We start from the raw sequence: 25,357 nt of genomic DNA on the forward strand, positions 1-25,357 counted from the left end.
ATTGTGGTAAGTTCTGTAGTAATTCAAGACTGTATACAAATATGAATCTACTTGTTAAGCAGTCTGAAAAACAGGAGAAGTATGAGTTTTTTTTCTTTATGAAACAGTAAATACTTTTCTGAGAGGCAAACTGAGCGATCACAGAGACAATAAGATGACTGGGATAAGCATTTCTGAACTCCATGAATTTAATTTCTGTCTTTCATTGGTATCATCCAAACCCTAAGCTTTCTTCAAGGAGAACATGTAATATAGATGGGCTTATCCTATCACAAGTTATTTTACTCTCCTCAGTAAACACCTAGCTAGTATAAAGAGAAGGATGGTTGTATGCTGATACTCATGCATCCCCTTTGCATGACTGCTTTTCTTCGGTCAGTCAAGGTGCAAGACTAGAAGATCCATGCTGCTTGCCTAGCTGGCGTTGGCTAACATCACTTGTAGAATGAACCAAGAAAAGGAGAAGGGGCTGGGGGTGGAGAGATAAGACTTGGTATTTTAAATGGAAAGTTATTCAGCTGTAGTAGTGCAGCTTTGAAGTAGTCAGATTTTCATTACAGGTATTAATGTTTCTCTCCTCTTCTGAGTTTGATTTCAGTAAATTGGTAACTGCTTAACCTCAGGGTAGGCTTTCAGGGGTGCCGCAGTGCCTACATAATGTAGTTCTAGTTTTACAGGTTTGCATTGCAATTACCTACCATACTTAGGCAATCATGTTTCTCAAGTAACCCAAAAGAATACAGATGTTTCCTGAACTGATTCCCTTTTTTCAAAACCAGCTTTTCTTTGATGCCAATTAAACTCATATCAAGTAATAGCTACTGCTATATTACTCTACTTGTACCTTCTAACGCTGCAGTAGTTAGTGGTCCTGCTGTAAACAACCAAAAGGCATTAAGTGTATTGTAAATATACTTATGATATAAAGATGAAACACTGGGGAGGCAGTACTGTAAAAGTGCCTTTTGAAAGTGCCTTTATTTCCCTTTGGTTAGTAATTTTTTGTCTGTCTCCTTGCTCTCTTCGCCACACTTCAATGAACAAAAGGAAAATGAGAGAAGGACATGTTTGTTTATAAATTTTAGCTATCCTGGAGTTCTAGTTCTCTGCATGTCCAATGAAGTTAATGGGCATTGCGTAGCTAGTAGCAGGCAGTAGTCTGCAAATACAGAGCAAATGTGTCAAATGGTTTCAGAAAGTCTCCCTCATTAAAACAGGTACAAGAGTCATGAGTCAGCCTCTAGCCTTGCTGAAAGACTGTCATTGAAAGAAATGGACTGAAGGGCTTCATTCAGTCTTTTATATATATGAATTGTAGGCACACATATACACACACATATTTGTAATATATATTTTAATACTTGCTATCTGTTTTATAGAATGGTTTGGGTTGGAAGGGACCTTAAAGATCAGCTGGTTCTAATCCTGCTGCCATGGGGAGGGACACCTTCCACTAGATCAGGTTGCTCAAAGTCCTATTCAACCTGGCCTTGAGCACTTTGAGGGATGGGGCATCCACAGCTCCTCTGGGCAACCTGTTCCAGTGCTTCACAATCCTCATTGTAAACAATTCTTCCTTAGATCTGATCTAAATCTCTACCCTCTTACAATTTAAACCCATTGCCCCTTGGCCTATCACTACATGCCTTTGTAAAAAGTCCCTCCCCAGCTTTCCTATAGGCCCCTTTCAAGTACTGGAAAGCTGCTACATGATTTCCCTGGAGCCTTCTGTTCTCCAGGCTGAACAACCCCAACTCTTTCAGCCTGTCATAGGAGAAGTGCTCCAGCCCTTGGATCATTTTTGTGACCCTCCTCTGGACTTGTTCCAACATCTCCATGTCCTTCTTATGTTGGGGCCCCAAGTGCTGAAAGCAGTACTCCAGGTACTCTCATGAGTATAGAGGGGCAGAATCACCGCCCTCGACCTACTGGCCACGCTTCTTTTGTGCTTGGGATTGCCCAACACATGTGCAGGACCTTGCACTTGCCCTTGTTGAACTTCCTGAGGTTTGCACAGACTCACTCCTGAAGCCTGTCAGGGTGCCTCTGGATGGCATCCCTTCCATCCAGCGTGTTGACCACACCACACAGCTTGGTGTCATCAGCAAACTTGCTGAGGGTGCACTCAATCCCACTGTCCATGTCACCGACAAAGATGTTTAACAGCACCAGTCCAACCGCTGAGGAATGCCACTCCTCCCTGGTCTCCACTTGGACATCAAGCCATTGGTTATATTAGATATAGTGTAATAATTTAGAAATACAGTTTAATAGTATACTCGTAGTATACATTTTAAAACTAGTTCTGTCTAGTCCTTTGCTTCTGCTTTTATAACAGCCATTAGCTGTTAAAGGGAAGTGTTCAAGGGAAATGCTTACTCATCAAACAAAAAGCAATTCCAAAGCAGGAAACATAGAGTAGAAAGAAATGATTATAATAATAATTTTGCTGTAGTTAAAAAGTTGATGGATAGATCTTAAATAATAATAATTTTGCTGTAGTTAATGAGTTGGTGGATAGATCTTAAATTTTGAAATGATCATCTGACAACAGGTCATAGTTTCGTGTATAGTGACACCAAGCCTTGATGAATTTAGCTAGGATTTCTCAAGGTAAACAAAATAACCTGTCTCCTAAGGACATTATCACATTATTCGTATGAGCTCGTTATTGGCAGAGCATTTTAGAATGAGATGTTTTCCTTCAGCAATATGTAATAAATGAAACCCTGTTCTGTTTAAGGATTTGCTTTTATTGAACTAACAAAGCCATCTGTGGTTATCTCTTCTGAAGACAAAGCCCTTTCTCAGGTTGTCTCAGTGCTTGTTACATTCATGATATTGCTCAAAATGCAAAGGGAAGTTTTTGTACTGGTTGTAGTACTTGGGGATATTTTGTGCGATGAGAGAATATGTGCATTTGACTTCTCTAGTACTGCTTTTTCCTTGTTCCTGGTATGCTGTCCGTAGAAGGCATACTTGTAGCCTCTCCTAGCCCAATGAAGTGACACATCTGCGTCCCACAGCTGCACAGAACAGCATTTTCCAACAAGTGGTGACATCTAAGGAAATTGTAGAATTGTTGCTTGGGCAGAGAGTATTTCTTCATGCTGTAGCTCTCGTATAAGTCTGTCCACTGATGATGTAGTTTCACAGCATTTTATTTCAATGAATGTTCAGTGTCCTGCAGATGGTTCATTTTTGCTGCAAGTGCCATTGACTTGTTACCTGCAGAATACTTAAAGTGAAAGTGCACGTGTATGTTACGATGGAGCCTGTGGATTGCAGTTCAGTTTCCTTATTCTGAATGTGTATGTGTTGTAATGTCTGTGTTGTGAAAATGATTTAACCAGTGTGGACCACAGCTAGTCTTGTGATCTTTGCTGCTTCGCTGTGTTTTTAAGCTGCGATTCATATCCCTGTGTACTGCTAGCAGTATCTAAGCCAGATGATGTAATGCTGGCTCTACATCATATTGTCTCATGGTCTGGTCATGCTACAGTTTCTTCAGTGGCTGTAATGCAGCTTTATTTATTTTTTTTTTAAATTTTTACTTGAGGTCATAGAATAGACCGGTTTGGTATAATTCAGTGCAGATTGAAGCATTTAAATGTCTGCAAATCAAAGCTAGCTTTCATTCTAGATTTCGAGGTGTGCAAATATGTTTCTGGAAAAACAGTAAGAGATAAACCTGTAAGTATCCTGACTGTATTTCTGACTCACAGGAGGAAGCACTTGAAATGATGTCCCTTTTAGCACTTTCAGAAGGAAACAAATCTGTCCCTGAGCTCATCAAATTTTGATCCTTGGCTGCTTTCTAGTTGTTGTGGACACATGTTACATGATGTGTCATCTTGTTCAGCTTCGTTGACTTCATATAAATGTCTTTCATGAAGAGCAATGGTGTGTGGGCACATACAAAACTAATGTTCAATTGTGCTCCTTCAAAAGCTTTTTCTCATTAGTGTATTTTATTCAGTGGCTGGTCTTATTGACTGTGATATCACTTGCTCTTCAGATAAGATTAGTATTGCAAATAAGTATCAATTGGCTGGGAGACTGTGTCAAGCTCTGCTTATAAGTTAGGTCTGCACTTCAGACAGATTAATGTTTCGAGAGTAAATTGAATTTATGGATGCAAAGGGTAACCTGTGTTCAACAGATAGGGGGAAAGAGGGCAAGGATGCTTTGCTAAAGAGGTTCAGATCTATAAGATTGTCACTTATTTGCACATAATGTTTTTTTTAATATCATTGTTACTCAGCGTATTATGGCTTAAATACTGCTTATCTGCTTTTCTCTCCCCTTTGCACTTCTCTGTGTATTTGGTAAAATGGCAGTTACTGGGGTCACTATCTGTGTGTGATAAATTGCATAGTGATCTCCCTAGGAAAATGATGCACTCATTTGTTGTGCTTAGGATATCATGATTACAGAACGTTTTCATTTTTTTTTTGTAATCCGTCCATTAATTCTTGCTTTTTTACATTCAGCTTCACCCTCTTTGAAATTGCTGCATTTGGTTTTATGTGGTGGTATGAGAGTACAATTACACATTCAGTGTTACAGAAACAAAATTAAGTAAAGCCTCAAAGAAATTCCATGTCTGTTTCTGAAGCATTTTTTTTTAAGTGCAGGCATGTCATAAATGTAACTTTCAAGGTGACAATGCTTGTAAAGTACTCATTCTTATTCTTGTTGCCAAACACTGATACTGTATTATGTTTACAGTCAGTATATTAAATTTAATCAAGGCTAGGCATTTATGTGCTTTTTAAAAATCTGTTAAATGAAAACATTTGTTTGCCATGCCAAAACACACATTTTGCTGCCTTCATTTTATGTATCTGTGTTAGAAATTTTAGTTATGTGCTCTGTTCTGCTCTGAAAAACATGGTCAGCATGGTCACAGCTGTATGTTTACTAGCAATAGAAAGGGTGTTTTTATTTTGCTGTTCTATCTGGCTGAGGAGGCATTCTTCAGGAGATCTTGGTGGTGAATTGTGAGCTGCTAAGGCATGGCTTTGATGATCAGGTCACTTTAGACCCTTAGAAGCTCAGACTAAATTAGTGGTCCTGCAACTTTGGGGCAGCGGTTGTGTTGCATAAAATGGTCAGTATAGGCTATGCTGGATGCATATCCGCAGCTGATCTCCAGTTGTGTGTATGCATCTACAACATATTGTGACTATATCACAGACAGAGAGTTAATCTTTAATTCTGTTCGTGATCTCATGCCCACACGATTTCCAATCACTCGCATCACTTATGGAAGCCCTTAACTATAGAACTTTGCATCCGAATCAACTGATGGATTATTAGCTGTAAATTCCCATTGGAGTTAGCATGATTTCTCAGGTGCTGCAACTGCAGCTGCGTAGTGCTGTAGTCATTTTGGGTATCCGTAATATGGCAGTGTGGCATTTCTCACTAGAGTGATGCCAACTGAGGGGGATGTAACTTGAAAGGAGACAATTAATGTTAATGAAGATAGCAGATGCTGGCAGACATTGACAGAACTGGGAATTACAACCCAGACTCTGAGCCCCTTTCTTGCATCTCGTCTCCTAGAGATCTCAGGTGTATCAGCTATAATTATTAATTAAATATTTAAAAAACTGTACAGCAAACCCTCACAACTGTTGAGTAAAGCTTTATTAGAACAGCATTTTATTTTAAATACTTGTTGATATACTCTTGTTGTCCTAAATCTCTATGCATGTGTTATTATTACTGTTAATCCCCATTATGTCTCAAAATGGAAAATTTTGTCGTGTTTTTTTTCCCTAGGGCAGAAATCTAACAACAGGAGAGCTTGGATTCTTCCCAAGTGATGCAGTAAAGCCTAGCCCATGTGTAAGTACAATTGTTTAATTCTGTTTGTCATCTTACAGAAAAAACTGCCTAGTTCATACCATGGCTTTATTAATCTTACCTTACAAAAACCATGTTGTTTCTGATTCCTTTGTGTTTTCATGATATGTTCAATATTGCTTAAAATACAGCACTCATACTTTGGGTTATCAAATGTAATAGAACATGTTAAGAAAACCTCTTTGAGAAGCAGATTTAATTTTTGAGAATATTAATAAATTGATCTGTCTAAAGAGTTTCAAGAGTATAGAACAAACACATTTTACATGAAAGTGCATTCTGCCTTTCCCAGCAGGAAGGTGAGAATGCTGTGGTTCTAATCTATTACCCAGTCACTTTGGGTTAGAGAGAGGGATTACGCCATAAGTAGTGTGTTTGAAAATACATGAGAGTAGAACTAATATGAAACTTCGAATTCAGTCTGCTCGGTAAACTTTCTCCTCTCTGTAGGTTCTTACCTGCCTTTATTTCACACAAGGATGTTCACAATCTAGAAAATTTCATGAAAACAATAAGAAACATTATTTTATAATATGTACTCAAGAGTTTTGTATACAGATGTGATGATACATTGATATACTGTAGGCTTGCTCCTTCGTTCCCTGTCTTCTATAACACTATTTACTATATGTCCCTTTGTTGAGATTAATTGATGCAAACCCATAAAACCAGTGATGAATCACATTCCTTACTTTGCTTTAAGACAGCTGTCCTGGTTTCAGCTGGGACAGAGTTAGCTCTTCTTTTTAACAGTCAGAAGAGCTCCATGTTTTGGTTCTAGTCTGAGACGCTCTGAGAAGAATGCTGACAGCACACTGATGTTTGTAGTTGGCACTGAGACTTCAAGGATTTTCAGCTTCTCATGTTTTTGCTAGTGTGCAGGAGCACAACAGGATGGGGGGAGCATAGCTGGGACAGGGGGGTCCACGACTCTCCTTACGATTTGTACTTAGATGTCGGATTGAGGGCCAAACTGGCCGATTAGTATTCCATATCATGCAGCGTCATGCCCAGAATAAAAGTGAGGGTCAGCTGGAAAGAAGGGGCTTTGCTCTTCCAGGGCTCTCACTCTCGGACTATGAGTGCTCTCTCTGTCTTGCTCTCTATTTTCGGGCCTCTCGCTTGTCCGGGATTGTGGTGTCAGGACTACCTGTTTCGGGATCATTAGTTCGGGACTAGACGGCCTCGGTCAAGGGGTGGTGAGCAATTACACTGTGCATCACTCGTTCATATATATTATCATTGTACACATATATATATTTATATATTATTAGTAGTAGTATTAAATTTGTTCTTATCTCAACCCACGGGTGTCTCTTCCTTTTCTCCTTTAATTGTCTTCCTCATCCTCGGGGGCTGGGGAAGGGTGAGCAAGTGGCTGTGTGGAGTTTAGTCGCTGGAGCGGCCTAAACCACAACAACAGTTTAACTTTTTAACTTGATTCACAACAGTTTGAATTCTTAATATAATTGCTTTTATTACAGTAATCAAGATATGCCACTTCAATGGTTTCTAAGAAGGTGGAATCAGCTGCATTTCAATATGCTTTTAAGGCTTATGTTGTGCCTTAGCTTCTAAAACAAATACACATGTGATTATGAAGAATGTAAATACATTGATATATCTTGATACATCTTTAGTACCCTGTATTTTCAGAATTTTGTTTGAAGAGGAATGCACAGAATACTTGTAGGTACAGGGTATGTTAGGATGAGAAAACAGATCTGGAATAAAGATGGAAATGTTATGTGAACTTGATAGAATCATAGAATGGTTTGGGTCAGAAGGAACTTTAAAGATCATCTAGTTCCAACCTCCCTTCCATGAACAGGGACACCTTCCCCTAGATCAGGGTGCTCAAAGCCCTGTCCAACCTGACCTTGAACACTTCCAGGGATGGATCAGCGGCAGCTTCTTGGGGTAACATGTTTCAGTGTCTCACCACCTTCACAGTGAAGAACTTCTTCCTTAGATCTAATTGAAATCTCCATTCTTACAGTTTAAAGCCATTGCCCCTTGTCTTATCGCTACATGCCTTTGTAAAAAATTCCTTCCCAGCTTTCCTGTAGACTCCCTTTCAGGTACTGGAAGGCTGCTAGATGATCTCCCTGGAGCCTTCTCTTCTCCAGGCTGAACAACTCCAACTTTCTCAGCCTGTCTTCATAGGAGAGGTGCCTTTAGCCCTCGGTTCAACTTTTTGGCCCTCCGCTTTCTTTGCTCCACTCCTTGCTTTTTGGAAAAGTTAAGGGTTTGCCATGCCATGGTGTCACTGTCCTGGACATGGGTGATATCCGCTGTGTATCAGTGTTAGGTTCTCGGAGCCACCCAATCAATTGTGTGTAGTATCATTGACAGCAACCGTAGCAACATTTTAGGAAACACTGCTATACTTTAAAGCAGAGGAAGCGGGATATCCGAAGTTAGGAAAAAAACGCTACTGGAGTGTTGTGAAGATTGCTTTCTAATGATAAAACTTGCTGCTAAATTTAGAAATACACTATTTAGAGGAGTATTGGAAATAATACAGTTTTACAGAATGAATAAATATTATTCATTAAATGTTACCAACCGGTGTCATGATCAGAACAAAAAGGTAAATTGATGCTTCACCACTGTTAACTTGGAAGCATGAAATATAAACATCTTATTATGATAAATGATGCAGTTAAAGATACTGAAACATCAATCAGATTTTAAACATGCTATAACTTTTACTGTTATTATTAAGTGTAACAGTCTTTACAACCAGCAGATATAAAAATGCTCAGAAACAGCATAAATACATACATCAAAAGACTTCAGGAATGAATATTGAATGAAAAACTGCTGAGCTGCAGAATATCTGTATTCCACACTTTTCACAGATGTACCTATAAACATTTTTTTCCTCTTTCCATTAAGTAGTATATGTCAGCAGACATTTTCTGCACCATATGAGTAATAACTGGTTCTTCCCAGCTTTCTTCCAGTTTTCTTTTTTCTATAGAGGCATAGGAGACATAGTACAGTATGAGCCAACAGCTTCTGGAATAACACTTGATTTTGCTCTATTTCATGACAATGAAGAACACTTGCTATCTATGTATCTGTCCATTCGAAATTAATGAAGAGGACTACTCATCTGTTGTTTAACAGCTCTGAAGGATGGACTTAAACCGTCTTTGAATTTTTATATCCTTTCCAACATAGCAGGACTACTTGACAAATTAAGAACGTTATTTTTAAAAACTCTTCTTTCTTTTCCTGCTGCTGATACAATGCATGTTACTTAATTAGTCCTATAGGGGATGATAAAAATCATTAAAGGTGCAATTCTTCTGTAGATGAAATATATTATTTAAATATCTTGCAGCATGTAAAGACTTTGTAATGCCTAGTTGGCCTTGAAGTGTCTTATTTGGTCCCTTCACGAAAACATTTCTTGGTAGAAATTCTTTGTCAGCATATTCATAATCTGTTAACTTTTTCCAAGTTTCACCATTAGAAGCAGAGGTGCCTGTGGAACACGATGAATAGCTGTAGGGATGTGAAGTGCCAGTGCTGCTGTCAGTGGTAGTACTTGGCTGTGTTAGGCCCCCTGCACTAAGCGATTTGGACACCACCAGCATTACAAATGCTACTGTTTGAGAGCCCTTTGTCTACACTACTTGGGAGTAATGCATGTTTCCTTTTTCTCTTAAGAACTGGACTAACTTAATGACTGGTTTAATACCTGAATAGATACTGTTGTGCAAGCTGAATGTGTGACCCTGGTTTTGTCACAGAGAACTTTGAATGTGTTCCCACCAGTGTCTGCCTTGTATTTAGAAAAAAAATACAACTTTTGGGCTGTCCTGTAGAATTCAGAATTTTATCATAAAAATCTTGAATTGAGAGACATTCAAGTGGGCATTTATGTATTTAGTTTGATGGACCATTATGTCAAAGGCTGTAAGCGTTTTGGTTCATGGAAATGGATCTTAACAGTGTAGAGATGGAAGTTACAGAGGTCAGGTGTAGAGACTTGATAAAGATGTCAGTTGATACCGAGGTCAAGCTAGTGGGACCTGTAATTTATTTCAATTTCTGTTAAGTTTGTAGGCCTGTATAATAGTATCTTCCCAAGTTGAGCTGTGTTTTGAAGTCTCTGTTGAAGATGTTTCATATATCATAAATAAAATGTGAGAATGTTCCTGTAATTTTTTCCCTATTAGATTCTAGAAAATGATAAAACATTGTTTGGTTTACTGGAAGAAAAAAAAGAATCATTTGCTTATTTAAGAGTATATGACATTAGGTTATAAATCTGCAAGATGTGTGCTAAGCTTCCACTAACAATAAATTTTTCAGCAGTTTACAAGTGTCACACGTTGTTTTAGAAGAGTAGGGTAATACCAAAGTATCATACGACAGTGGGAGATGGTCAAGATGAAATGCTGATTTTCATGGGAATTGCTATACTGCGCGTCTTGTGCATGTATACACGTTATCTATGCATATGTTTATGTATACATATAATATCTATTTTGCAAACCGAGTGTAGTTTGCTTAATTTTTTAAATGGAATTTGAGAATCAAATACCATGCTTATTAAAATCAGTACAAAAGTTAACCAAGTCAAATACAAAGGTATGAATGATGTCATACAATGCAATCTCTGGATTATCCTCAACTTTCTCAGAAGATTATATACTATATTTCCTAGTATACAGTCTTTCTAAGGTCATATATGAAGTGAATTTTATACACTGTTACTTTGTTGCATGTTTTAATGATATTTTTCCACAGTATGTAGAATTGGGCAATTTTGTGTTTGAAATTTAAATGTAGGCATTGTCAGAAAAACTTCTAAAGTTCCGTTAAGTAAAAAGATCTGTCACAGCAGCAGAGTTAAAATATTCTGCACTACTTTCAAATATTGTGGAATATTTGTCCTTTATTATACCTTCCTTCAAAATAAATAGACTTGCAAACCAATTAGATTATCTATTTCCTTTAACTTTTTTTGTCTGGATATTGACAATTAGATCAATGCTATCTAATCTGTGTTGAGTACAAAAAATTCTTGATCCTTCTTCTCTTGTATCTTTTCATGTCCTAGGTTCCTAAACCGGTAGACTACTCTTCACAACTGTGGTGAGTCCTTGTCTAGTCTTACAAGAATCTCTTTGAAAGAAGCAGTCATAGAAAGACAACTGTGTTTGTTACAATTTGATTTATATGGATTTAACCTTTCTAGGCTTCTGAAGAAGACATTGTGTAATGGTTTGGGAAAGCAACATCATGCGTTGCCCAAAAGCATTTCTGATGTAATAAAGTGCTTAATGATTTTGACGTTTTGTTTACAAGTCTGTAGCTGTGCAGCCTTAGTCCCAGAGGTCTGAAATAGAATAATGAGAGAGGAGTATAATATGAAGTGTGCAAGTAGATCTTACATGTTAAGTGAATAAGAGAAGGAATAACATTAAATACATCTTGTCTCGTGAGAAATTCTACCTTTCCTTTAAAAAAAAACCAACTAACCAACCAACCTGACAAAAACCCTGCAGAGATGTAAAAGGACTCTGTATGAAAACTGCAACCACTGCTGATCTAGGCCTTATGTAGTGTGTGAATTCTTTACTGGAATTCAGCTACTTCTCAAAGACTTGGTGATTCTGAGAGAAAAAAATAAGCATCACTCGTGCTTCACTGGGTTTATGCTGTGTCATTTATATGTGAGTTCTGGTGTCTTCTAGTTTGCCAAAAGTGAAACCAGAATCAGATCTAAACAAATATTGATTTTTTCATAACAAGTCAAATAGGATGTTTAATATTTAGAATTGGTATTTTAAATTAAATTTTAACATTTGCTCTATTTATAATTTGTTTGAAGAAAGCATATAATTAGGATCAGTCTTTATCTTCTAATGATTTGTAATACTTAACTGAAAATGACTTTAGGCTGAACCTTGCTGTCAAAATTCATGTATTTTGTGATAAACTTCAAAATGCATGTTCCCCAGTGTGTTTCATAAAATAACTTTTTTATTTAAAGCTCTCTTGTAATTGGTAGTGAGGTATTAGTATGAAATTTTACATAGTAGTGGTCTGAGATGTTGACTGCCTTTAGACTACTTTCTAAAATGGTAAAATAAACATCATTTCCCTGGAAGCTAGTTCACTTTCCTCATTTGACAGTTTAACCTCTAATTTTGCAAATAAATGTCTGCTGACAGTCTCTCATGAAGTCCCACTCAAACCAGCAATGCCTAGCAAGGGCACAACTCTGCTGATGCAGTCAGGCTTATATGTGTCTTAGCTTTCAACTCAGCATCAGCTCTTTCAAATTTGGATGTATTAGGCTGAAATTTTTTTCTTTTCTTGGGGATGTTTAGTCTACACATTACATTTTAGCTTTTAGAGGTTATGAGTTAATTATGAAACTAAATAAAATAGTGTGTTTGTATAAATACTAAATCTTTGTATAGGTCTTTTTTTGATGTAACATACTGGTGACTGATTCTCCACTCTGTTCAGATAAATCCCACTAAAACTCAGGGAATTCAAGGGTTCTGGACCACTGTTTTATTGTTTCACTTGCAACACATAATTCAGAAAAACATTTGTCTTTATGAGCTGTTCAAGCCAGTGGTCATTCAGCTAATGCTCAGGGTGGAGTGCTTTCCTTAACAGGCATTGTATTCAACATGTGTACATGTATTTTCAAATTAAGAATTTACCCCCAGTGTGGAATTTTTTCACGCTTTATTCTTCATTGAAAGATCTGGAAGTGATATTCAGTTGCAACTGATGTATATTTAGGTCCCCTTCATATGTAGAATATTGGGACTCTGCATTGCATATTTGATAGATATTTGTAGCTTTGAAAAAATCACAGGCAATTTTATTGTCCTCTGTTACAGGTTTGCTGGAGCAATGGAAAGATTGCAAGCAGAGAGTGAACTTATTAACAGAGTAAATAGCACTTACTTGGTGCGGCACGGACCAAAGAGTCAGGAGAATATGCAATTAGTATTAAGTAAGTGGAATAAGATCTCCAGAAAACTTTCCTGTTCTCATCTATGTCTAGATAATATTTGAAATAAATAGGAAAATCTGTTTCAATTATATAACCATACACAGCTTTTACGAGAGTCAATATAGGAAAACTGAAGATGCTGACAGAAACATCCAAAATTTATAGTAGGAGGGTAGCAATGGTTTTATAATGCTGGTGTAGCAAACAGGTATACAAAAATGATGGTCTAGTATATTGGGTAGAGTAGGCAAGTGTGTGGAGTGCAATGTGATCTGTGTCTCTGATGTGAATAAGAATGTTTCCTTGACTTCAGTGAGAACTTGCTGAAGCCCTTTGCATTGCAGACATTTCAGTAAAATGTAGGTTTATAAATTCTGTGGATGCAAATTTGGAGGGTCTTTTTTGCCTTCATGTTGTTTATCAGCATGAATATAAAAAGTAAGAAATATATGGGGATTCCTAATGAGAATGAGTAGTTAGTTTTTTATGACTTTTTTTTATGAATACAGCTTACCTCTTCAGCTGTACTTGAATAAATATATTTAGTTAATTAGATGTCAACTTTGTTTTGGCACAGATAAACATTTTGTCTTAACAATTTTTGTGTGGTGTTATTGGGGCATGCCCTCAGGTGATTATTGATTGTGTCTGATTAAAAACACATTTATATTTACAAGTTATTCATTGCCCACAGGTACAATAATGAAGTGAAACACATCAAGATTTAACAAGAGATGGCTTTTTCCACATTGCAGAAAACAGAAAATTTAAAAATTTAATGGTAAGCATTGATGAGGTTTTTTACGATATGCGATTTTTCTATGTAGCTGTTGCTATTAGTGAGAGCTACTTTGGTTTGTAAAATTACAGAAGGGCCGTGAGAGTGAGAATTTGAAATGTGTCCATATCTGCTAATAGGATAATTTTTATGTTTATGGTTTATGCTCTAAGTGATGGTAGTATGTGCTTAAAGCTACATATTTCATTCAGGACTGGACTGTGTCCCTTGCAGTGATGTAGAAGAGAAGAGGAATTTGAATCCCGCTGGGGAGTTAGGCTCAATCTGGAAAGGGGAATTTGATGTCTTTGGAAATCTTTATCTAGTAATGATCCCTAAGAGTAGCTAGGTGAAGGTTCCTTCCCAGCCTAGCACGTGTACACAGGTACTGCTGAGCATAATGCCTATTGATGTGTAAATTCAGAGGGAGAAGGATATAAGGTGCAGCTGTGTCAGAGAGCAGACACACTTGGGAGAGGCTGGTCTTCCTGTTCTAGTGCATGAGGCAAAGAAGTGCAGTTGGAGAATGGGGCTGTCTAAACTACTAATAGCTTAAAGATATTTGTTGGAATAATAGTAATCTGAAGTCAATATTGACTAGTCTAAAGCAATTGTGTGGCTACTTCAAACTTAGAATCTGTGGCAGTAACCCACTCACTAGCAAACTATAGTAATAACACACAAAATATAGACTCTGTTATTAACTTCCACTCCAACTATAGGCATAATTCATTCCCAGAAATAAGAGTTTGGTGTTATAACTGCCCATATCAGTGAGTTTTCAATGTTATGTCAGAGTCATCTTGTACTGGGAAGAAATACCTTTTTTTGAACTTTAATTCGAAAGAATCTCTTGATAGCTCATTTTGCTTAGACAAGACTCATAAATACAAGATGTCTGAATAAATTAACTTAGTGCATTTGTAGAATTTACTGCTTAAGCATTTTCTGATGCATTGTTAAAAGAAACTGACTCAATATATTATATTAGTGCAATCAATTGGATTAAAACTTATGCTGCAGTCTTCCTGCATGCATATCCAAGTACTTTAAAACGATAAATAAAAATGAAGAACAATGCAAAACAAGAGTAGGGAGAGAAGCTTTAAAACCAGGAAGCCTTAGCAATTACTTTAATTTAACTACTGATACTCTGTAAAGCAAGAGCATCCTACAAGTGGTGAGAAATCAAACACAAATCTATGTTTCGCCTGACCCTGTTTGAAATAAGTGCTCATTAGAATGGAAAGAACATAAATTTCCTGAGGAAAAATGCACCAAGTTGTTTCTGCACTGTAATGTCTTCATTTGACACTTAAAAACTAGTGGAAGTGTTTAGTGTTAGGGCTAGGGACCCTGAGATCTTATCTTAGGTAGCAACAGAAATCGTAGGTGTTCCTCAAATGTATTAAGGAAGTGGCTACTTAGTCTGCAACACTACAATTGATTCAGTGGAAACTGATGAGAACATCTGAGTGCTCTCAGGATCTTGACAAAGCATGTGAGCTGGAGTCACATGCTGCCAGATATCTTCTTACAGCAATGATGCATTTAATGCGCCGATGCAGGTTTCAAAATGGAGCTGGATGATCAGAGAGATAAGTACAGGACACAAACTTAGATTAAAAAAACCCAAACAACAAACGAAAAAGAATATGCATTGCATCAAAGAATTGAGAGGTCAAAAGAAATTTCTAGTGTAAAGGCCTCATTGCTACGAATTTAGCCTTGCTAACATTGTTAGGAAAAAGTCATTTCATAACTCAGTTTTAGGGTGTGATGAAGTCTGCCCTTGAGAGTTAATAGCCAAGTAATAGTGTAAGTACTGTTTGCGTATGATGTGGAACAACTGCTTTGTTCTGAGTAGATGCAAGAGAAAAAGTAAGTGTCTGGAAGAAGAGAGGAACAAAAGTAGTTTAAGAGCAGAAGAGAGACAAAGCCAGCAGCCATGGAAACCTAAAGTAGTGATCTGCAGTGACATAGTGTTCTGTACTACTTTGGAGGTAACAAAAGTAGCACAGCTCTTGTACATAGTTTTCATAGTACTTTTGAAAAACTTTCACAGAGTAATTAAATGTGCTGCGTGTGTAAAGCAGGCCAAGGTGCAGTGAAAGTTCAGCTCTGCTGCTGATGTGAATCACGGTAACATGATACTCCTGAGGAGCCCCATCCATATTGGCAGGGGCTACTTACCTTACTTAGCTGTTTGTAAGCTTGCTACTGTGATTTATGCAATGATTGTTTTAGAGGCCAGTTGTTTGTCAACTGTTTTTGTGGAAGAATGGTATTAAAAACTAAGCTTCTAAAAGCAACTGAATCTTTGTGACCCAAAGTAAATTTTTTTCTCAGTTTGGAACCATTTTACTTATTTTGCCACAAAAAAAATCTGTCCAGTTGAATTCTTACTATCTTTACCAACCAGCATAATTCTTACGAATTTATATGGTGCAAAAAGGTAGCAAAAGTTTCATACTAATTATTTTTCCACTTATCTGGAAATCCTATTTCGAATGCTGCTTACTTACAAATCACTCTCTGTTGCCTTTGTAATTTTAATGTCTGGGCGCTCGGTGATGATATGTGACAGATGATTTGGTTGCTGACATTGTAGCTTGCGTACTGTGCTGATAGCAGACAGCAAAGCTCAAAACAGTTCTCGGTCTCCTGGCCTTTCTTCTTACTTGGAGTGCATGGGCAGGCCTGTGATTATGAACTGTTAAAAGCAGGTGTAGATTTACTTAGCTTGGATTCTGCCCTAGAAGCAGTTTCAGAGACATGCCACAGCTTGCAGCGTGGGGAGTGAATGCTCCAGAGTTCAGTTCAGAAGATAATCTTCAGACCATTATCAAGAAGTTACAGACCTTGAACCAAATAATTTGAGTCATTTTGTTTGGCTGGAATTATATATTGCTTGAACTGATGTAGGCTGCTGTAAGCTAATGATTTTATTATTTTTTTTTTTTAACTAGAAGAAAATGATTGAACACAGTACTATTTCTTTATTCTGACCTAAGCTTGGCTTGGTCAGCTTTGATTTTGGAAATCTAAATGTAAGTAAGTAGAATGGAATGACAGTTACTAGTAGAAGTGAAGGGTTTACAGTAATACATTGCTTTGTGCTTGTGTTAATGAAGAGTGAAATTCCACAGTTGAAGTATCATTCATCAAATGAAATATATTTGCTTGAGTTGTCTGGTCACCTTTTAAAGTTATTCTAGGCGCTGTGTACAAACGTATGATATTGACATTATTAGGGTCAATTCAAATGTAAGAGACAATGGCAGGGGTTGGAGATTGCAAAGGAATAATGTGAGCTGTCAGTATTTTGATGGGTGTTGCCTTCTTTAGAATGGAAACTAAGGTAAATTATTTCCTTGGTTACATAAACTATTTGAGCCAGACTTTATATTTTCATGTATATCTGTGTGCATATATATAAATTGTCTCCATATATACATGGGTGTATGTATATTTATATATATGCACTCACACAGAAACAAATTTTTGAATTGGGCCCAAGAATAATGCGAATGCTGGATTTTTCAGTCTGATACCTCCCCCCCGCCCCCCCCAAAAAAAACCACGAAACACCCTAAACCAATAGCCTAAACAACCAAAAAAACCCAAACCAAAACAAAAAAAATAACCACCAAACCAAACCCCAAGCAAAAAAACCAACCAAAACAAAAACAACCCACAAATTTTAATGGCAGAGCCTTGTAAGTTTTACATGGTCTGTGTATCTGCTCATTAAGTTGCTGTTGACTTATTTGCTTATATGCAAGCCTTATGCTTTATTTTTGATCTTTGTACTTACAAATGCGTATGTGGATAAACATCACTTATCATTGCAAAAGATATTTGAGAAAACAAAGATAGGTATTTTTATATACTTAACAAGCAACTGATCTTGCCTTCTACATGACCTCGGAAAAAGCAAATACGTGTTCAACCTGACTCAAAGGAGCAATGAGTGTTGACTCTGACAATAAGATTAACTTAAAAAAAACGCACAGAACACCAAAACCACCAAAAAAACCCTACGAAAACTAAACAAACCACAAAAACGAACAGTGAAGTGATAGTGTAAAAGCAGTCAGTATTAAGGATACTGACTTTTTAAAGAAAAATATGTACGGTAGGTGGCTGTATTATAAAATAAGATTACTTGTATGATAGAACTGTCAGTGACTGTACACCAGAATGTTGAAAAAGATGTAATTTCAATTTCCAATGACATAGTATTTTTCCTTTCTGAAAGGAACTCGTAGAATACTATAAGCACCATTCTCTCAAAGAAGGCTTTCGAAGTTTGGATACTACCTCTTCAATTTCCATACAAAGAATCTGAAAACTCATTGGGACAAAGGAGTAACAGAACAGGTGGCAACTGTGAGTGTTAAAAATTTTTGTATATTATTTCTGTCGTATAAATATTAAAAGAACAAGGGTACTTTGAACATCTTCATTTTCCATTTTTGACATATAACCAATTAATATGGTAATGCTTTTAAGTAGGATTTCTGGAAGCTAAGCAGTTCTAGATCTGCCAGGAGGTTTATAAATGTGTCTAGGAGTTTGTCCTGCTGCCAAACTTAAAATCTCCCTAATATTCAAAATCTATTAAGCATGCTGGTGAGAGATTAAGCTGCATCCTGCCTAGTTTTTTCCGACATTTGCATTCACACAGCTACAAGTGTTAATAATATCTGTGACAATTTCTAATCCTTAAAAAGAGATTTAAATACATCAGTCTTGTAGTGTAGCTGCATGAAATAGCATCTTAGTAGCACCACATAAATGTCTCAAAAAAAATTGGATTTACTGTATCATATTTATTTTTAAGCCTGCCTTTTAACCTTAAATGTTCATTATAGGCCTTTATAGCTTCTGGAAGTTAATGAACTACTGTACAATATAAATAGCAGCTGAAAAGTTTTGAAGTTTAGAAATAAACTGAGGAGATTTACAATGCATGTGGTTTCCTTTATTTAACCCATTACTTTCTTTAACCCTAACTTAAGTGGAAGTTAGCATGATTTTTAGGACATGTGCAAGTTCAATGTTAATGATAAAAACTGCCTCATGGCTGGCCTCTGGGAAGTATATAATGTTTCTGCCAAAGAGCAAATATTAGATTTGCAGTTCTGCAGGCAATAGCTGTATGTTTACGGCAGTAGATAATAAGGGGAAATAAAATTTAATGGGAACTTTAACAATATGAAGACTGCTGTGAAAGACCATAGGGTCTAGTCTAGTCTTTGTGATGATGAAGCTGGCTATGTTACTTCATTTGCTGTGCTTGGATGAGCTGTTGTTTACTTGCTTGCCTCTGTTCCATAACATTGCTATAACTTGGGAGACTTTCTTCCTATCCTAGTTAAAGCGAAGATAATTTAGGACAAGTGATTGTAAGAAACTAGTGTATCTCTGTGCATTTCATTTACTCTCTTTCTATCTCCCAGTTCCTCTTTGTTCCTTCCTTTTCTGTTTTCTTTCACTGCTTCCCAGGACTTCTGTCAGTTCTCCCTGCTATGCTGTATCGCAATACATCTCTGTTCTTGGTGAATTTCTGTCCCGTCCTTTCTTCTCCCTTTAGCTTGTGGTCTCCCTTTGCTTCTGTCTTCAACTTGTCATCTCTTGTGTTTTCCTCATCCCTTGCCTCCTCACAGCATTGAGGCTTTAGTTGTGGATGTGCCCTGCTACTTTACTTTGCATATGTTTTGGTATTACTGACTGTGAGCAGAACAAATCTGTTTTCCTTCCTTTCTAAGATTGGTTAGAATGTATCTGTACTGTCCACCAACTTAGTCTGCGAGAGCGTTAGCTTGATCTTTTCAAGCTTTACAAGATACAAGACTTACGGTACATCTTCATTACCTTCAGTCCATGTACAAAAAAAAGCATCTCCTTTAACAAGGTCTTTAGGCAGTATATGGAAGAGCAAGAGAAATGAGTATGGGATACTCTAATTTTAGTCAAGGGGATGAGAAAGTGCATCTCTGCTACAGTAAATATCAGCCATTTATTATTAAAAATGAAGCTAGTGAGAACGGACATATTTTGTCTTAGGCCAGTTGATCAAAAAACCCTCTTGATTCTCAGACTCCTCATATAAAATCTAATATACTTACACAATTCTGCTAGCCTACCTAAATTGACTATGGATGAGACTTTCATTTAATTTGACAGTTTTCTTTTTAAGTGTTAGTATGTCCCCATGAGAGTATGTGTGTTTGGGTTGTTTTTTTTTAATTATTTTTAAGCAAAATTTCCTTGATAACAGCCTATCTGTCAGTCACACTGCTTGGTTTTAAAGCTATTCTTTTAGTTTCACCAGTTGACGTAAGAATTCTGACTGTATATTGAGGCTGCATAGGGCTACTGGGCTGAATTTGGAAAGAAGTTGATAAACTTTAGGCTGCAGTTTTGTTTCCTAGAAGAATCAATAAGTCATGGGGCAGCGGTTGGACATTGAGTTCACTTCACAGCCCTCAATGAGAACCGCCACACAACTGTTTTTTTTGACCTCTCCCACTTAAATTCTGAGTGCAAGAAAAAGTTTTTGAAAGGAAGCCAGTCAAGTCAGCTGGAGAGAGGGACACTTTCCCATTTTTTTTTTTTCGGTTGTGCAGCTACTCAGTGTCACATTCACCATATTTTAACAAGCATGGGGCTGAAGCTAGTGATGCAGTGGACTTTGGCAGTTTGAAGCTGATTTTAAAGAAGTTTTGGATTTCAACTCTGTTTTGCACTACGCTATTCACAGGACTGTATCTGGATTTTTTTTTTTAATGAGACCATCTTTTGAAAAGGCATCAGCTTCTTTTCAAAACAACTGGCCTTTAGTATATATAATTGACAGAAAAAGTGAGAAAGTATTTCTAAAAAACATAAGTTGAACTACTGTGGACTTTGACAGAGTTGTATCATTTTCTGCTGCCAAAGTCTTTGAGCTGCTGTGAAACTGAATGGCAGTACCAAATTAATTTCACTTTCTAGAACGATGTGAGAAAGGGTCATATTAATTTTTTTTATAATTATCATGTTTTCATTTACTCGTTGAAGGAAAGAAAATCAAGTGGCATTTTCAGTTTTACTTGTGATTTCTGATGTGAATCATAATAAATCACCTTATAACTTCTTAAATTGTCAGGGCATTTGATTCTCCCTTCAGCAACTATTAGATTTTTAGAACAAAAATCGTCATTTTATGGAGATAGTTAATTTGACTTCCCAATTTAATTAGAAATTTGCTTTTAGTCTCCTGGTCTTGCAGAGGTCACCCACTCTATTCTGATATTGTACACGTCTAATGGGGTTGTAAAAGCTGTCAGATGTTTACTTTTCTCAATATAGAAATTCAAGTTAATTAGGAAGGTTCTTGGGGAAATGGTACATTCTTTCTTCTTAATTTTTCAGTCCTAGGCTTTTCTATACATAGTATGATGAAATTTTGTTTTGCTATGCAGAAAAATGCTAATTCTTACATTAAATTAGAGGGATGATCGACCATTTCATGAAATAAACACAAAAATGGAAGAAAAGTTGACATTCTTCTACAGAATGGTTTTTGGCACTTTATTCCAATAATCTGCTGATGCAGAGCGCATCGTATTGAGAAATACAATTGAGTCTTTATGAAATTTAGATTTAATATAACCTCAATCATGGAGATAATACTAAGTGACTGTTTTATCACCTGTAGACTAGGATTTACCTTAGCTAGTTATATCATGTCATTCTATTACTTAATGCATTAACTGTGTAAAGTATCTGTTAATAAAGTAAAATACAAAAAGCATCATCCCAGCCCTCAAGGAAACAAGCCAGCCTTTCTCCTTAAAAGCCAACACCAAAACCTTTATCAGTGATGTTTAAAAATAGACTAGTTATCTGTAGAAATCTAGTAGGAATTCCTTGCCCACATAGGTTTGGTTGTCCATGATTTCACATTTAAAACCAAACCTTCAGTTAGAAAAATTCTCAAAAAATTAAGATAATGCATGGGCAGGAGAGGACCAGCCGCTCCCTATATAGCACCTAACCTGTCTTTATCCTGCGTGCTACTTTTGCATACTGTCATTGTACTTCTGTAGAAAAAAAGACAGTTATTTGTCTCTGAAGAATAAGTGCACTACTTCAGTCAAGTTGCCCTTTGATTCGTGTGACATATTTCCACACAGAGCTGTCAACTGGGGTTACTAGCTCCAGTATAAAGGAGTTCCTCACGGTAACCTCATGCGTTCTCAGATACTCAATTTAGTATTAGAAGCGGAGAAAGAATCATCACTGTGAAGGATCAGAAGGGAGTTTTCCAGCATGCAGGAGGCCCCAGAGTATATTTCTTTTGTATTACTTCGAGATGCTAACCTAAACTGCTGTTGGGTGATGTTGTGAGGTTTTTTAACAAATAACTTGCAGCTTATGAACATTAAAATACAATATCAGTCTGTTTAGTTTATTTATGCTGGTGGTTTCCTTGTCACAAGTGTATCTATACTCATCCAGGTAAGATGCACAAAGATCTATCTACCTCCACTATGGATTCTTTGTTAGTTCCTTGCATAAAATAGTTGTCATTCCTGCAAATAACCATTTTGAAGCAAAACGATTTTTCATGTGTAGTCACAAAAATAAATTCAGGGAAGTGGCAGTATGTGATGAACATAACCACTTTGGGTCAGTAATTATAGATATTATTAGGCATAATTTAGAGACTATCCAATTAAGAATAGACTTCCCTTTCCAAATTGCAGGTGGGAGCAGAGATGTCAAGTTTATTAGATTTTGTACACTATATATCTTCATTGCCTCTTCAAAAGAGGAACAAAGTGTGAGAACATGGCAACAAACTGTAGTTCCATTTGAAGCTATTTCATTCATGTAATCTAATTTTGTATTTAAAAATTTGTTGACCCTAGGTTTGTTGGCAATCGAGCAAGTGCACCTCTAACCTTTTATCTGAGTAAGCTGTTATAGGGACTAGGATGATGTACTGGTTCTGCCTAGGCCAAACTTACACTTTTTTTGCTTACTCAAGGTTTTTTCTCAAGTCAGGGAAAACTGCAAAGACGAGCAATACTGTTTGGGCATTAGAGGATGTAGTTTTGCTGTGGAATTCCTATTGATGTTAATGATTATCAGAGCAAAATGCATGCTTTATCCCATGCATATTATGAGACTCCCAGTTCAACTGGTACTTAGACTGTATTCCTAATTAAGGGCATGTGACTTGTATTCCTGGGCTCAAGAAGAACTTATGTATGCATGAGTTCCTGCTTTTGTACTGTTAAGAAGTGGGGCAGACAAAATTAAAGAAGAAAAAAATTTGTTAAATCTGAAAGTATTTGCAAGAGTCTGCAGTTTAACTTGCTTCTTTGAAACCCTGAATGGGTGTCATCTTTCTGCTTACTCTTTGAAAAAGGCAATTGTTAAAATTAAATCATCGATCCAAATATTTTAGTTATAGTCAATTTCCTTCCAGACATCCTTAGTAGGAAACCTTAGTTTCCTTATTATCAATGAATTATTTAGTTAAAAAACTATTATTTAAATCTTGTGCCAATATTTCAATGTTCTTTTGCTTTTCTCTCTCTCTTTCTCTAAGCCCTTCTTTGTTCTGTGGGTTTTCCTTTTGTAACTTCTCCAGACTACAGCTTTGTTCCCCCTTCCTCCACTCCTTTCTGGTCAGGTACTGCTTTACTGCTTTTATATTTCTTCTAAATTTGCTTCTGTTGTTTCTGTGTGCAGCAAGCAAGGGAAGGGACGAATCTAATACTTCAGTTCTTCTCTGACTCCAAAACGCGAGTTATTACATGTTTTTCTTGGAGTGTAACAAAAATCAAACTCTCAAACTTTTGAAAAAGTGTATGTTACAATAAGTGGTTTGAATAGCTGTTACAATGCTCAATAGTTGTGGCGAGTTCAATCAATGATCACTTGACTGTTAATTTGCTATGTAGTTGACACCTATGAGCTGTGTATGTTTTAATGTATTTGTTCAAGTGCACAAACCTGAAAATTTTACTGCTGGTAGATCAATAATACATTCGTCCCATCCCTGCAGCAAACTCTACTGCAGCAGCATCTTAGAATACAACAGTGTTTTTTTTGTAGAAAATGCTTTCTTTAAATTCTGCATTAACATTGTTAATTTACCCTTCTGTTTTCTAAATATTGTTTCTTATTCTCATTTAACCACATCTGGCTTTAATAAATGCAAATATTTTAAACTGAGACACTGCATAAAAATGTTTAATGTAGTAGCAATGGTAGTCTCAATTAGTGCATCAGTATGACTATGACTTGTTCTGATCTCCGAGACCTAGTCTTCTAAGAGATGAACTGCACTGCTGGACATTTCAAGAAGAATTTTGCTAGTAGGAAGACAAATGGCTTCAAGGAGCATGTGGAAGGAGCTACCGTTGTTGAGAATGCAGCGTTCACTCATGTTACACCGACATACCTCTGTGTTCAGAGGGCGGAGGCCTCGGCCTAGGTCGTGCAAATCAGGATTGAGGCTGGCTTTGCACTAGGGAAAGGGAGGTGTCTAGCACACACGAATGTGGATGTAGTCGTCATCAAGATCTGACCAGGAGATCTGAGTAGGCAGTATGTGTTACACATGCCCTACAGAGGTCATCTAAACTGTTTAGTGCTCTGAGAAGGATTCTTGGGCTTTCCATAGTTTCTAGAGGAGAAAGGATGTAAGTGACAGCTTGCTAGTAGAATGGCTAATGTGTTTGCTTGTGCTGAGAGTGTCTCTGAGCCCTTCCTCGATTCACACCAGGGATTTCAATATCCATGTCCTATACTGCTCTTGAATGTTTTGCCCCTCAGTTGTTCACTGTTTTGGAGTCTATTTCTTCCATTTCCATCTCCTTACATGCAAGATTTTTTGGGGGGCAGGTACTTTACTTCCTTTCAGTAGTCACAAAGTTGACTGGGAATCCAAGCTTTAAGGCACTCTTCCAGTTGACATTTACTTATATAAAGTACACATCTGTAGAAATGATGAATAGAAAGCCATTCTGGTGTAGCTGTTTACCCTATAGTCATGACATTCAGCTGAAATGTTTGAAGCACTTGCCTCATTTGAATTGGAGAACACAAAGAAGTTAAGTTTTGGCTCTTTATTTTAAGTAAATACTGTGAGCTTCTGTCTTTTTAGGTGAGGATAGAAGGTGACCTCTTCCATTCAGCTTCACAGTACTCGATTATGAAGTCCGTTCTTACTGAAACTGGTGTTTGTTCCATGAAAACAAAATTGTGAAGTGGCCTATGGTTGACAGAACGGCAATCAAGACTTGGGGTTACTTTAAGCCTATTGCACATTTCCATATATTCCCATATATGGTTTCAACAAATTATCATTTTGTTCCTTTTTTACTATGAAAAACTGATTTATCAAAAAATTCTTAATTAACTGTAAAAGTAAGGAAGGATTCAACGTCTCGCCTATCACAATCTGCTGTGTAAAGTATTTTTTTATACAAGTATAGAATATTAAAGGAAATACAGATTAGTAATTCTTAATTTATCTACCTGGTTTGAATGGGATTTCATATTCTGATAGATAGGCTACATCATATGTTCTTAGTAAACCCATCTTTTTTTAAAATAGCCAAAAATTTGCTTACATTAATGAACAAATACTTATTTCATGATGTTGTGATTTAGCCCAGCTGGCAACTAGATGCCAC

General features: G+C 36.8%; 1 protein-coding gene across 1 annotated transcript in view; it reads left to right on the forward strand.

Annotated features, from left to right (window-relative positions):
- VAV3 (vav guanine nucleotide exchange factor 3) overlaps nt 1-25,357 on the forward strand; it is a 178,769-nt gene that overhangs the window by 146,402 nt on the left and 7,010 nt on the right. The window contains 8 exon segments of the mRNA XM_086617513.1: nt 5,791-5,856; nt 10,955-10,989; nt 12,759-12,835; nt 12,838-12,874; nt 13,569-13,594; nt 13,597-13,655; nt 17,914-17,976; nt 17,978-18,044. Of these exon segments, the coding sequence (XP_086473639.1) occupies nt 5,791-5,856; nt 10,955-10,989; nt 12,759-12,835; nt 12,838-12,874; nt 13,569-13,594; nt 13,597-13,655; nt 17,914-17,976; nt 17,978-18,044 (430 nt within the window).

Source organism: Tauraco erythrolophus, chromosome 10, assembly GCF_009769465.1.
Source record: "Tauraco erythrolophus isolate bTauEry1 chromosome 10, bTauEry1.pri, whole genome shotgun sequence".
Taxonomy (NCBI): Eukaryota; Metazoa; Chordata; class Aves; order Musophagiformes; family Musophagidae; genus Tauraco; species Tauraco erythrolophus.